Raw genomic sequence first — 14,742 nt, forward strand, 5'->3', positions numbered from 1 at the left:
AAGCCCAAAGGGCATTTAGTTATGTTAAACTCTTTTGTATTATCATCTTCATATAATGAAAGGGATTTTACACTCTGATTGATGTGTTTATTAATTATACTTTGGATCATATTTACTGCATTTATTAGGAGCGTTACATTGGGCGTCCTCAAAACAGCAAAACTAGTAAGTGATGCCATGGTTTTGAAAATCGTACCTTATTGACTAGTTGAACTAGTTGGCCCGTCAACTAGTCCTTGATCTTATTCGGAGCTCAATCAGAACCATTTTATACAAAGAATCTGAGTATTTTTGAAATTCGCTTCAATTCGTGATTAAACTACTAAACCGATTGACTCGGTCTAGTTATGTTGCTACCTTCCTTGTTTTAAAAATTATATACTAAATGCATTTGATGTTCAATTCGCGGTCAAATCGCTGAACCTATTGACTCGGTCCAGTTATGTTTAGGGCTGCAAATGAACTAAGCTGCTCACGAATAAGCTCGGCACAACTCGTTAAGTGCTCGGCTCGACTCATTTTGTAAATGAGCGGAGGTCGAGCTACAATATTAGGCTCGTTTAGCAAACAAGCCGAGCTCGAGCTCGAATAAGTTCGACTCGTTTATCTTTTTTTAAATTGTATAATAAATATATTATTTATATATTAAATAATATTAAAAAAAATCTTATCGAGCCAAGCCGAGTCCTTGAAACAAAGTCCTTGAATCATATAATGTTATGGTGCCCATTTGTGTGGCAAATTTGGTCATGCTTAGTAGATTGGTGGGGATTGAGTTGGGTTATACCTTGGTGTAATAACCCCGACCTTCGATTAATGCTAATCCATGATTAGTTATGCCTAACAGTAATTTAGAAGGAATCCGGAATTAATTTGCATATGTATTACATTATCTTTGTGTTTCTATCTGTTTGCCATAGAATGACCTGTTCATGTTTTGACTTTGAATTACGAATTGAAAGCCTTATCGGCGCCCGATTTCGAAATTGATTAGTGCTATGTGATAATTAGAATTTATGTGACTTTATGGTAGATTTAATTTAAATTTGATTTGGTATGATTAAATAAAGTTAAATTACATTAAATGAGTTTATTACAATTTTGCCACTAAGTGGACAATCCTAGACCTACACTCCTTATACCTCATACTTGTTGATACACCATAATTCAGACTTTTGTTTCAAGACCAAACCGAGTGAGTGAGAGAGGGAGAGTAAGAGAATTGATTTCATCAAGTCTTGGCTAGGAAATTTGAAGAATTGAAGAAAGGATTGCATAATTGGGCTCCTACACCTTAACATTCAAAACCTAAGGTAGAGATCCATCCCCTTGAACTTGAATTTGAATTGTTCCTTTCTTGGTTCATGGTTAATTAGTGTCTAAATCTAAGAATTGGTGAATTAAAGCTTAATGCATACATGCATGTGTAATTCGTGGCATTTGGGGTTGTCTCTCTAAAGAATCCTTGCATGCATGTCATAACCCAAGTTTTGGTTTAGAAATTCTTCATGTTCCATGTCATATTATCATAGTTGATCTTGTTTTTGGGTTGAACATTGCATTTAGTCATTTTTTGGAGGACTTGAGTTCAAGGATTTGCATACAAGTCATGTGCATGAAATTAATTTCAAGTTTCAAGTTGAGTTTTGTACAATTGGTTTACTCTTGGACCATGATTTCTTGAATTGAAGCTTTAAACATGTTGTTTTATGGGTTACTAAGTGTTTTCCAAAGATTTGGCCCAGAAAAATGAGTTTTGGATGGTTGGAGGTCGAGTTTCATGTTTTGAGGTCAATCTAGATTTTCCAGAAATTTGACCCATGCTCGAGCGGGGACTTTCACGCTCGAGCGTAAAACCTGAGTACATGCACTTCCGCTCGAGCGGCGAAAGTCACGCTCAAGCGTGAAATGCGTATACCCAGAAGTTTGTGTGTTTTGTAATTCAAGCAGGGGGGAATCCACGCTCGAGCGAGGGTCTGTGTCACATGCTCGAGCAGGGGTCGAGTGCCCGTCGAGCGTGAATTTCTTGCATCCAGCACTTTTTCATTAGTTTGCAGTCCGCTCGAGCGGGAAAGTCCACACTCGAGCGGAGCTTCATTGTCTGCATGCCCGCTCGAGCGAGGAAAGCCACGCTGGAGCGTGGGCCTTATCTTCAGCAAAATTTGAGAAATGATTTTCAATGCATTTTTGCATCCTCATTCCATCCTAGGCATTCCTAGGCCATGTTTCAGACCCCATAATGAGGATAAGAGATTAGAAACACAGTAAGAGCCAACGAAATAAGTTTTGTACAATTAGAACGTGTGTTTCAAGTGTGCGTCTGTTATGTGTTGTGTAGGTCACGTGCCACATACCGTTTGACCAAGCTTACTCCATCTGTCTGTCTCAAGACCCACTGTGAGTAATAACTTTGTAAAGTTATGTTCAATTATAAGTATTTTCTGAGTGATGTAAAATGATCTATTTGTTGAGGTAATATTTTTCTATACGAATGAATGGTTGTCCAATGTTTCTGAAATGTATTCGTGACATTCTTAGCCTCAAATGGTAACTATTATCTGTTCTGTTACGTCCCTTTATGGGTCAACTGTATGTCTCATGAGCCAACTATTATGGATCCTTACGTCCCTTTATGGGTCAACTGTACGTCTCATGAGCCAACTATACCGTCTCCGTGCACGTGAGTCAACTATATGCCTTTATGGTCGTCCCTTATGGGTCAACTGTTTCTGCTAGTGCTAAAGAATGTATCACGTAAACTTAAACAAGGCTTATGATTTCTGTCTGTAGATGATCTAGACAAGTTATGATATTGATACGAAACTGAATTAAGAATTCTGAATCTGTATGGACTCATTCATAAAACCCCTTTACTCTGTTATTATTCACTAGGCTTCCGCTCACAGTTTATATTATGTATGTAGGTGAGCCGGCGGGTGATCAAGGCCAGAGTTGACGGCCTTCTGTTCTGTTTTTGTCAGCCAACCGTTGTGCCTCCCGAGGAGGTTCCGATTGAAGTCTCGTTGTATGGTTGTTTTTGTATTCATGCTATTCTCTGTGACTGGTTGTAAAGTCAGGTCTTGGGATGTACACTTTTGTAAATATTGGTGTCCTTGACTGGCATGCTTATGTCTATAAATAAATTTTTTTTTTATCTTCGGTCCCATGTACGTTATCACAGCTCATTGGACCTTGTCTATTTTGTATTTTTGCTTCCGCAGCCCCTTACTTGCTAATCTGTTCAGAGGCCTTTGGTAATCCACGGATTACTGGCCGGTTACGGTGCTAAACCTACAGGGGCGGGTTTGGGTCGTGACACTGGGTCTATAGAGAGTTTGTTTCAATGGTGGAAGGAATGGAAATGCAAAAAAAAAGTGAGGAAAATTTGGAGAGCCTTACCTGTGGCAATGGTGTGGTCTGTGTGCAAGTATAGGAATGATTGCATTCTCAATGGTACTCAACTTCATACTGAGGCTTTCAGTGAGATTATCAAAGTAAGGATGGCTATATGGATGAAGGCTCATGATATAGGCTGTTCTTACACTGTCAGTGATATAGTATAGAGCCTCAACAGGTGATCAAATGTTAGGGGTGCAACTTGGGCGGGGTTAACCCGAGCAACCCGAGCCCAGCCCGAATTTTTTTAAAGCTTTGACAAAATATTTTTAAATTCGGTATGGGCTTGGGCAAAAATTTAGAAGCCCAAATTAAATTTGGGTGGACTTAGGCGAAGACGTCAAACAACTCGAACAACTCGAAACCCGAATTATACATATATAGATATATAAAAATATTAAATATACATATAAATTATTAGCCATGACATGATATTAAAGTAATTTATATTATTAAATCATATTGAAAATATATTATATATACAAATAACATAAAATCTTATTTTTTTTTCTTTTTATTTTCACACATAAATTGTAAAAACTACTATAGTGGCATCTCTCTTACATTATATAAATTATTTGTTTTGATGGTATTAGTGATTTTCTATAAAATAAAATAAAAAATTGTAAATAGAGTCAAATTTTAATAATTAAATAATAAAAAAATTTTGAAATTCATTTACAATTCTAGCAATTCGAGTTTAACTCGGGTCAGGCTTGGGCAAACAACCTCGGGTTACAATTCGGGCTTGGGCAGGTCTCAGCACAACTTGGATTGGGCTTGAACAATCTCCTTGCCTACTTACTACATGTCTCTGTTTAGATTACCTATGTGTGTTGCTAAGGAGATTGACAGGCTACAAGCAGCATTCTTGTGAAGGGATTCTGAGTCTAAAAAGAAAGTACATCTGGTTAAACTGAGAGAGGTAACAATGAACAAGAAGCAAGGGGGAGTTGGGATTAGAGACGTCAGGCTAGCAAATCATTGTATGTTGATGAAATGGTGGTGGAGACTTGCTTTGGAGGATGATGCATTGTGGAAGTAAGTTATTTGCAGCAAGTATGGATCAACAGGAGGGAGATGACTGCCATCAATAAAAGTATCCGTCAAAGTTTCTAATATTTGGAGGGATATTCTGAGTGCGCCTCAGTCCAATCCAAGGCTACACAGTTTGTATGTTAAGAATGTGGAAATTAAGATTGGAAATGGTAACAGGGTCTTGTTCTGGATTGATAATTGAAGGGGGGATTCATGTCTTAAGTTGAAGTTCCCTAGATTGTATCAGCTATGCACAGAAAAGGATATCTCATTGAATGGGCAGCTGTCAAGACTCAGTAGCCACAACAGGTGGAGTTTCAATTTTAGAAGATCCTTACATGCTTGGGAGGAGGATGAGCTCAAAAGACTCCATATTCTCTTAGGTGAAGGGCCACGTGAGCATGTATTTCTTTAATTACATATAGAATTCTACACAAATTTAAACCAAATTTAAATTATACTAATTTTACTTAATTTTATGTGGACTCTCTATACTCAATATCAATTTGAACTATACTAATTTTTTCTTTTTTGATTTAGATGTTACGTGATTCTTTCTTGGTTATGAATTTCTTTTATATAGTTGATATGTTAATTGAAGAGTGTTTATTTTATAATCTTATAATTTAATATATATATATATATATATATATGTATATCATATAAAATCATTGTATGATAATTCAACTACAACATATTTATATTTAATTTTTTTAATAAATTTTATATAATTTCTATTTCTACATATTTTTTATTTTTCAAATGAATAAAAAAAATTAAATAGTTAGAATTACTTTTAATTTTATGTTACTAATTCTTCTTCTAAATTAAATATTATTTTTAATATCAAAATGAGTATTTATTTTATTATTTTATAATTTAATATATATCATACAAAATTATTATATAATAATTATATTTTTATAATACAATAGAACTAAAATTATCACAATACACAAATAATTTAACTAAAATTAATATATATATATATATATATATAAGTATTGAAGTAACAATTTTATAGAATGATAGCGCTGATATTATCAAAATAAATAATTAAAATCATAATTTAATTTTAGTTTTAATTTTATGTACTTTGGGTAATTTGTATTTAATATACATTTGAGTTCCATTAGCAGAACTTAGTTGTTCACTAGTTTTATGATAATATTTAGTATGGATTAAACCTTCTTGAATACAATTAAGGTCTGTGCATGTATCAATTAAGGCTATGACTTCTATTTTATAATCATTGATAATTAGTTTAAATTTTGAATGCCATTGTTAGATATTAATTATGTTAATGATAAATTATTCTTTTATAACACACATTGTATCATCAAATAGTTTTTGAAAAAAAATAGCACACATTGCATTTGCTTATCGAGTTGTATTTTCACCCTCTTTGAGCTTTTGATTTGTTTATCGAGTTGTACTCACGCTTGTTTGGTTGTATTATGTCTTTGTTTTGCTTATCGAGTTGTAAGTCGGTTCACTACCTGATTTTTACGATGCAAATTTCCAAAATGAGTTCAATTTCGTTCACATTGTGGTGTGATACCTCACTACAACAAGTTGGGTCTTGAATGACGAAATTTTTTTGTCTCCAAAGAGCTAATTTCGTCACTATAGATATTTGTGAGGAAATATTTTCGTCACCGGTTTCGTCATTGAATGTTTGTCACTAAAAACCAACGTGACGAAAAATAATTTCGTCACCAATGAAATTACTTCAGTGATGAAATTTTTTGTCACCAATAAAACAACATTTTGTCGCCAAAAATTCTCATTTTCGTCACCAAATAGTTATTCAATACCATATTTATGACTTTAGTTGACGAATAAATTTGTCACGCATGTTGATCATTGATGAGGAAATAATTTCGTCAAAATAAGATGTAAAGATGACAAAATTTTTCGTCTTCAAAAGTCATAATTTTTTGTCACCAATAAAACAAAATTTTGTCGCCAAAAGTTCTCATTTTTGTCACCAAATAGTTGTTCAGTACCATATTTATAACTTTAGTTGATGAATAAATTTGTCACGCATGTTAATCATTGATGAGGAAATAATTGTCACAATAAGATGTAAAGGTGACGAAATTTTTTGTCTTCAAAAGTCATACATGGGTGACGAAATATATTTCGTCATAAATATATATACACGTGACAAAATTTTTAGTCACCAAACAACAAAATAAATAAAAACTTTCATATATAAACTGCAGTAAATTTTGTCACAAAAAATTTTTTATTAGTGACGAATAATCAATTTGTCATAATAAGAAGTACAAATGACGAAAAAATTCGTCACTAAAGTTGTTCCATATTTTATATTCAATTTAAGTTATTATTTCACAAATATCCCTGCTCAGATCCCAATAGCCTTTTAATTGTACTAAGAAATCCACTAGCTATTATACTCCACTCCACACAAAAATTCACTAAACCATTATATTATAAATCAAAATGTATCCATCAAACAACTTTAATAATAATCCATTATGTATAACAAAAAAATCATCAAAGCAAATCCCAAAATGAACTAATGTGGAGTCCACAAAAAAAATCAACACTCAATCTTGATTTGCAACTACAACTAAGTATCAGTTCAGGAAATAAATAAATAATTCAACACTTGATCTTGATTTGCAAATATGCTTCCAAACGTCATCAAAAACCAATCTGCAAAGAAAATAAATAAGGAAGACATTAATATATTATTAATTACATCTAAAATCATATTTAATTATTCCAAGATCCCCTAAACTATTAGTGAGAACTAGATCAACAAATGATGAGGATTAAGATGGTACAATGTCGTCAAAGCCTCTAGGCTTGTATGCCATGGATGATCAGCTGATGAATTGAAACTATTGTTGTTCATGTCCCTGCATACCATCATCTTATGGTCAGAAAATGCAAATAGATTTCACATGCATTGCTAACAAAATTGAATATCGAAGGAAATTGCAAGAACTTACAGAGAGTTGAGAAAGTTCATCCCTGTGAGATTGGGCGAAGGTCCATTCAAATTATTGTTCGACGAGTACCTCAAAAGGCATAACCAAAACACTTTCTTAATGACACAACTTGAATTCTACATGAAGTTGGAAAATTTTCTGTGTGTGTACTTACAGCTCCCTGACACTTGTAAGGTTGTTGAGGTTTGAAGGAACAGGCCCATTTAATGAATTCCAATTGAAGCATCTGTTTGCAAGGCAAAAGTTTCAATCCAAAACAAGAAACCAAATTTGTTACTATAGGAACATGAAAGCCAATCACAGAATGGTTTCTGTAAGAAGCTTAGTAAGAAGTTTCTAGAGTACATGACATAGATACTCACATGGCCTCCAAAGTCTGCGCATATCCTAATGTGTCAGGGATGCTTCCAGTGAGTTTGTTGACATAAAAAATCTTGCTCAATATAAAATTATAATTATTTATTAGAGACTATAACAAGATAATGTCTAAATTGGCATTAGTTGGAACATAGGATCGCCTACTGTCACAACAACTGAATCAAATGCTCCACATGAAGTCAAAATATGCTAATTAATGACTAAGTTTTGTCGTTCATAACATCAAAGATTACAATTTGGAAACTTATGCATGTATCAGATTCATGTTCAAGTGGAAAAGTTTAGATGGAATGCTGCCGAATAGCTGATTCATTCCTAGATGACTGTGAATAATGGGCAGAAATTTGCTTAAATTTAAATAACAATAATACTAAAACATGTTATCTTCAAAAGAATTTGAAAAAAATAAAATAAAATTTAAGTTTGATATTTCAAAGAGGTGAGACATACAAGTGCCTTGCTTTAACTAGCATATCCAGACCAGTTGTGCTCCCACTAGAGACTGGAATTGTTCCATTAAGCTGGTTCTCAGTTAAATCTAGCCATGAAAGATTAGACAAATTACCAATGGAAGGCGGGATTGGTCCACTGAAGTTGTTCGCATTCAGAGCTCTACAGACAATGCTAATAAAAGTTTAATATATTTACTGTACCATAATTAAAAAGACCAAAGACATGAGACTAGACATATACACTGGACTTGAAATTCTTACAAGAAGACCAGTTGCTGCAGAGATCCTATTGAGTCTGGAATTGGACCAAAGAAACTGCAACCAATGAGGATTCTGTATGTAACAAAGAGCAAATGATTCAATGTAAGGAGTGAAATTTCACGAGTTGTTGATACTAAGAAATAGATAGAATTTTCTTACAAGGTTGTAAGCTGATTCAAATTCCCGATCAATGATGGAAGAGTTCCAGTCAGACCCTTGTTGTTAGATAGATCCCTGTATGCAAAAGTTAATAATGAGAAATTATCTCTCTTTTTTCTATCAAGAATGAAGAATATAAAAAATAATGCAGCTAATTAAGCAAGGAACTAAAAATAGTCTTATGGAAGTAATGTTATTTAAGATATCCAAAATAATAATTCAACAATTATGTCTATGATGAATCAAGCTATTGAAAATGCCAAGGATATCCAATTCCAAGCACTATAGTCTACAAAGATGATGGTAACGAAAATTGAATATGCCATTTATATTACATCTAAATGGATTAAAAGCAAAAGAAAAATTAGAAAACCTACAGATATTGCAATTCAGATAATGATAGGATGTCACTGGAAAGGGAACCCGTCAAATCCATGCCTGCTAGTATCCTGAAATTGAAAGTTAACTGGTTCAAGATCAAAGATTGTCAAGTTTTTTAAAATAGTAGAACATGATTGCATTACATGGAGGTCACTTGGGAATTGGTGCAAGAAATTCCTTAATTAAAAAGTGACAAAAAATAAATACTATCACACTTAATTAAATTAGGTGTGATTAAAATATTAATTTGATTTTTTTAATCACATTTTCATTAAAAGTTTCATGTTTTAGTTTCTTAAGTATGATCTTTAAGCATTTTGTAGTAGTGCTGTCAAAACAAAGATTCTTATCAAATCGAAGCCACAATATGAGACTTGCAAAATGGCACTCTTAACATTTAAAGACCAAAGATTCATAGCTCGCAAAAAAGGTTTACTCGAGATGATTCGCCATAAATTATTTTCCAATTTCTTAAAAAAGAATGCCATCGTAGAAGACAAAAATCGCTAATAAAGCATTTAGTTGAACCAGACGAAAAATAAACAACATAAATTACAAAAATCTAACCAAGGAAACACTTAGTTTAACAATGTTTGCATTTGATGTGTTATGTACATTAAAAAATGATGAAACATGCATATTTTGCACCATAAAGGATCAAAATCTATGTGAAAGTCCTCCAAACAGAAAAGAAGAAATATATTTCACATAGGTAAGGTGATATATTTCATGGAGGTAAGGTGCACTATTGGTATATTAGTTGTGCTATGTAAGAAATGGCTTATCAACACTACTATAAATGTCAATAAGACATGCAATTGGCACAGATATGTATAGATTTTCAAAACAAAATAAAATTATTTTAAACATGAATTGGTAGGATGATAGCAAGAATTGTCAGTAATTAATTCCAGTTTTAAGCTACTAACCTCCCGGAAGTTCCACAACTGATTATGCAAGCAACTCCAAAATGGGGATGAACAGAAATATGAACGTGTTTAAGTGTTAAACCATCCACAAGCACATTTCAAAATCATAGAACAATCTTTCTTATTACTAGCACAAGCTAATACTCTGTTGCAACTCAATCTAGTGTTAGATCTATTATTTCCAAAGCAAGCAATGCTAATGCTGATCTCTTTGTTGAGCTTGGTGATAAAATATGTTTTGGTGATCTTTTCTTGGAGGTACTGCATTATTAGGTAGGGTAGTTCTGTATAATAATGGTGAAATGTGAACCTGATGTTGTTGAATTCAATCCTCAAGGGATGCAATTACATTTTTTATTTGAACTGAATGATATGTGGTGTGTATTCTTGGAAAGGAAAGACTGTTTTCATCATCAAAAGGAAGGGTGCCACAAAGAAGCGCATACAAGATAACCCCACAGCTCCATACATCTACCATAGGAGCATACAATTTCCCAGATATAACCTATGAAAATAGATGAATTTATTAAACTTGGAAATTCAACAGTTACTTTAGATACAAATAGCATTCAATTGAAAAATCTCACTGACTTGTTTCACTGTCTTAAATTATTCCATAGATACCATAACTCTGGGAAACATAATTTGGGCTTCCATAACATGTTTTCAGAAAATGACCATCCCACATGATATTGCTCAGACCAAAATCAGCAATCTTCACATTGCACTTGGAATCCAAAAGCAGGTTCTCAGGCTTAAGATCTCTGTGAACCACCATATTGTTTTGGTTTCCTTAAGAATTCGGTATGATTTCCTTAAACAATTTACTTCTTACTTCTTGGCAAAAGAGAAGATAACCACAGAGGTCTTATACAAGTTTTATGGTTAAAAATATTTGATATTTGCACCTGAAAGATCTCAAGAGTCAAATTTTATGATCTAGAGGAGGATTTGTGAAAGTGGAGACAGTTCCAAACCATGTTCTTTCTTTCTCAGGAGAGGAAGAAGGCATTATTCACCCAAAAAGGAAAAAGGCATTGTTGTTTGCTAGTGGCAGACACAATTCAGTTTCTGATTCTTTCTTCCACGTTAAATTTTTTTTTTTTCTTTTCTTATTCTCTCATTACTTCATATATGTCTATGTAAGCCCCCAAAAAAGGTTGAGATAGAAATAATAATTTCCTCAATTGAAATAGTTACAAAGTGGTATTATAGTTTTGTTATGAACGTTAGAAAATTATTATGAATAATTATAATGTAGTTAAAAAAAAATGCATATGTATTTTTTAATAGAGCACAATTTTCCTATAGAAACACAGATAAATGGTGTTGGGGAAAACATTAGACAAGCTTTAAAAAAGTGAATTATGGAGTAGGTGCTGACCCATTAATTATCTAACCATATCTACATTTAGTGAAAAAGGCAAAACCTAGATCTAAGTTTTTCATAATATATAGATGATATAGCTAAATCTACACAAATGCAAATAAAAGCTTGATAATATTAAAGTTGGTGCAAGTTATGATTTCTTTTGGAATTCCACTTACGAAACCAGTATAAAAAGTAACATATATGCAAGAGCAATATTATTTTTCCAAGAAGATCATAATTTCTAGTCCATGAAGTGCAGATAGAAGTGTAAATGTGTCGGCTTTACAAACAATAAAAAAACATCAATATTTTATTTATATTTGTTCATATAAACTTTATAACTTGGTCACTGAAATTTAACCTGAAACATGATTTCCTTGCTGGAAGCACTTTCAACTCTTCAAATGAGTCCAAATCTAATATTGAGTGGATGAAGAAAAGGATTGAATGAATTAGTCTTTCAGTTCAACACTTCCATAGAAGACAGAAAAGCGAAAGACAAGAATTTTACATACCTTGTTGTCCGGATTCGCAGCAAATCAATCACCAACATAAAAATACAAAAGTGAATGGAATTACAAATATTAGCAGAACATAGAGAAAAGGGGGTACAAAACACACACAAATGAAGAACAAACAAATAAAAAATCATGTACTAAATAAAAAAGCAAAAAATCCATAAATTTCATATAAACAATACTTAATCACTTCCTTACCAAAACTATACAAATTGCAATCCCTAATAAGTAATTAAATCAATGCACAATAAATCCAGAAATTGCAACACCCAGACTCGTAGATTCAACTAATTCCTACAAAATTAACTCAAATTCCAATGCTAATACCTATATGTACATTCACATATATAAAAAATGAGTATGGTGGGAATCGATTGAATTACCCGTAGCTCTCTAGGGTTTGGTCGTCCTTCAAGATCTGCCATTGCCGGCACTGAGGTGATGGTTCTGCGGCAGAATGAGGTGTTGCACGACGGGCAACAACGGTGGATCGGTGATGGTAGATCTAACACTGATGGTGATTGTTGTTGTTGGGGAAGGAAGTTTCAACGCTAGGGTTTCTATAAGGGGAGAGGAAGATAATAAAACCCTAGCTATTGCTGAGTGGTGAGAGGGAGAGGGGGAGACGGCGAGAGAGATGGTTTGATTTGTTTGTGTTTCACTGTGGATACTATACATATATATATATATATATATATATAAATAAATAAAATATAATCACACTTAATTAAAAATATACATATAATCAAAGTGTGATTAAAAAAATATATATAATCACACTTAATTAAAAAATATGATTAAAAATATATATATAACCACACTTACTTAAAAAGTGTGATTAAAAAAATATATATATAATCGCACTTAATTAAAAAGTGACATAAAAAATAAATATTATCACACTCAATCAAATTAAGTGTGATTAAAATATCAATCTAATTTTTTTTTATCACACTTCTAATAAAAGTGAGATATTTTCATTTATCAAAGTGTGATCTTTAATTGTTTTTGTAGTAGTGTTTCGTTCCTAGAAGCAAATACACAATTTTGCTGAAGAAGTTTTTGGCAACATTCTAACAGATACAAGCAATGGAGGTTATAGGGTAATAAACTATCCTGGTCAATTAGATTTATAGGGTAATAAACTATCCTGGCAACATTCTATTAGAAAGAAAAAAAACATTGACCAATTAGATTTATAGGGTAATAAACTATCCTGGCCATAAAATCTAGAAATAATACATGTATATATACATATGTTTTATATAAGCACATGTTCTTTAGAAAGAATAAAATGAAGGCAACACATCTATAGAAAGAGGTCCAAAAACAAAATAGCTTCAAGCTTCCAGCTATGCAATCGAGGTTATCTTCTGGATGTAAGTAGATGTAAATAATAAATACAAATCTTTATGCCAACAGTTTAAATATAATTGTCATAGCCCTACAGTTCTCCAAACAAGTTCATCTACTTCCAAAAAGAGAAAAAAAAAAAAATATATATATATATATATATATATATATAGAGTACAAACCAATAAACCAACTTCAATAAAACATACCAAAATACCCCACACCCTACAAGAAGCAGCAGAGTCCACACCCTGGGGATCATCAATGAATAGTTCCAGAGATTTTCAGCTACAACAAAAATGTATCTCGGAACATTGTTTGTGACAACACAAACACCATAAAACAATAAAAACTACAAAGAATGCTAACAACCAAGGCACTAACTCTCCACCAGGTACAACTGGCAAAATCAATTTCAGTATATAAACAAAAAGATAATTTCTGATCTAAAATTAATCATCTAATTGTCTCAAATCAATTAGGATGTAATAAATAATTTTAGACCCAACCACACTAAATAACTAATTCACTAGGATGTAACAATCATCCTAGGACACAACCACACTGAATAATTAACTAAGTTGTATAAAAAACACACCCACACGGGATAAAATCTGTCTTCTTCTTCAAAGAATAGAATGAAACCAAAGCAAAATTCAATTCTCTCTCTCTCTCACTCTCTCTCGGTTTTCTTCATCAAATCTTCATCATTTTCTTTCATTTTTGTTTCATTGTACTCACAAAATCAATGTCTTTCACTTTCTTAACTCAAAAATAAAGTAAACCCAAATATATTTTAGAAATTTCTGTTCAAATAAAATAGCAAATTTTTTTATTCCAGAATTTCTTTTCCCCCCAAATCTTTGTTCAATATGAGGAAACGAAGCACAAATCACCAGAATTGAATCCCTATTTTATAAATCTAATCCCTAAGCAGAGCATTGATGGCTAACAATCAACTACCAAGAAAAACCCAAAAAATACATATAAACTTGAAAACCCAAATGATAAATCAAAGCTTTTAAATCGCTCAATGAAGAAAACAATTCCAAATTTATTACCAAATCAACAATAAAGCCAGATTATAAGCTTAAAAAAATGTGCAGATTGAAACCCATAAAATTTTTGAAACAACTCAATTAAATCGATGCACTACAAGGAAAAAATAGAGAAAAAAGAACCTGGGTTTGATGCAAAAAGTGGAGCCCTATTCATACAGGAAGGGCCGACGGTAGCAAGGGAAAGAGCAATGGTGGAGAGGTATTACGTGTGTGTTTTGAGAGAGAGAGAGAGAGAGAGAGAGAGTTGATAAACAGAGAGAGGGTAACAAAATTAATACCCTATTTTGAGAGAGAGAGAGAGAGATGGTAAACAGAAAAGGATAAAAAAAAAAATTAACTTTTTGGTTCCAGTTTTTAGAGATGAGTTTTCAGAAAATTCTATTTATTTATTTTTGATCATATTTTAATATTTTTAATTAATTTTTTAATATTTTAAGTTTTTTTTTTTTTAATTTAGACA

General features: G+C 32.5%; 1 protein-coding gene across 7 annotated transcripts; it reads right to left on the minus strand.

Annotated features, from left to right (window-relative positions):
- Positions 1-6,874: 6,874 nt before the first annotated feature.
- Positions 6,875-14,539, minus strand: LOC145806116 (uncharacterized). Of its 7 annotated transcripts, none has more exons than XM_082902118.1 (11): positions 14,403-14,539; positions 11,712-11,766; positions 9,046-9,117; positions 8,669-8,743; positions 8,510-8,581; positions 8,362-8,408; positions 7,781-7,794; positions 7,573-7,644; positions 7,419-7,440; positions 7,251-7,325; positions 6,875-7,119 (listed from the first exon to the last, which is right to left on the minus strand). In XM_082902118.1, exons 1-9 carry the CDS (start codon positions 14,434-14,436, stop codon positions 7,435-7,437), a joined length of 447 nt encoding a protein of 148 aa, XP_082758244.1. In that variant the 5' UTR covers positions 14,437-14,539; the 3' UTR covers positions 6,875-7,119; positions 7,251-7,325; positions 7,419-7,434. The 7 variants fall into 7 exon arrangements, with proteins under 7 accessions (XP_082758244.1, XP_082758241.1, XP_082758239.1 ...); XM_082902115.1 differs by having other exon boundaries at positions 7,781-7,805; XM_082902113.1 differs by having other exon boundaries at positions 7,781-7,805; positions 8,247-8,408; positions 14,403-14,538.
- Between the last annotated feature and the right edge of the window lie 203 nt (positions 14,540-14,742).

Source organism: Camellia sinensis, chromosome 13, assembly GCF_055761805.1.
Source record: "Camellia sinensis isolate YWXY chromosome 13, ASM5576180v1, whole genome shotgun sequence".
In the NCBI taxonomy this organism is placed as follows: domain Eukaryota; kingdom Viridiplantae; phylum Streptophyta; class Magnoliopsida; order Ericales; family Theaceae; genus Camellia; species Camellia sinensis.

Excerpts from the sequence above, each read along its gene's own strand:
- LOC145806116 (XM_082902112.1), bottom strand. The coding sequence starts at position 14,436 with ATGAATAGGGCTCCACTTTTTGCATCAAACCCAG. Across the intron at positions 9,118-11,711 it reads GCAAGGAAATCATGTTTCAG|GATACTAGCAGGCATGGATT; the intron begins GTTAAATTTCAG and ends TTTCAATTTCAG. Across the intron at positions 8,744-9,045 it reads TTATCTGAATTGCAATATCT|GGATCTATCTAACAACAAGG; the intron begins GTAGGTTTTCTA and ends TTTTGCATACAG.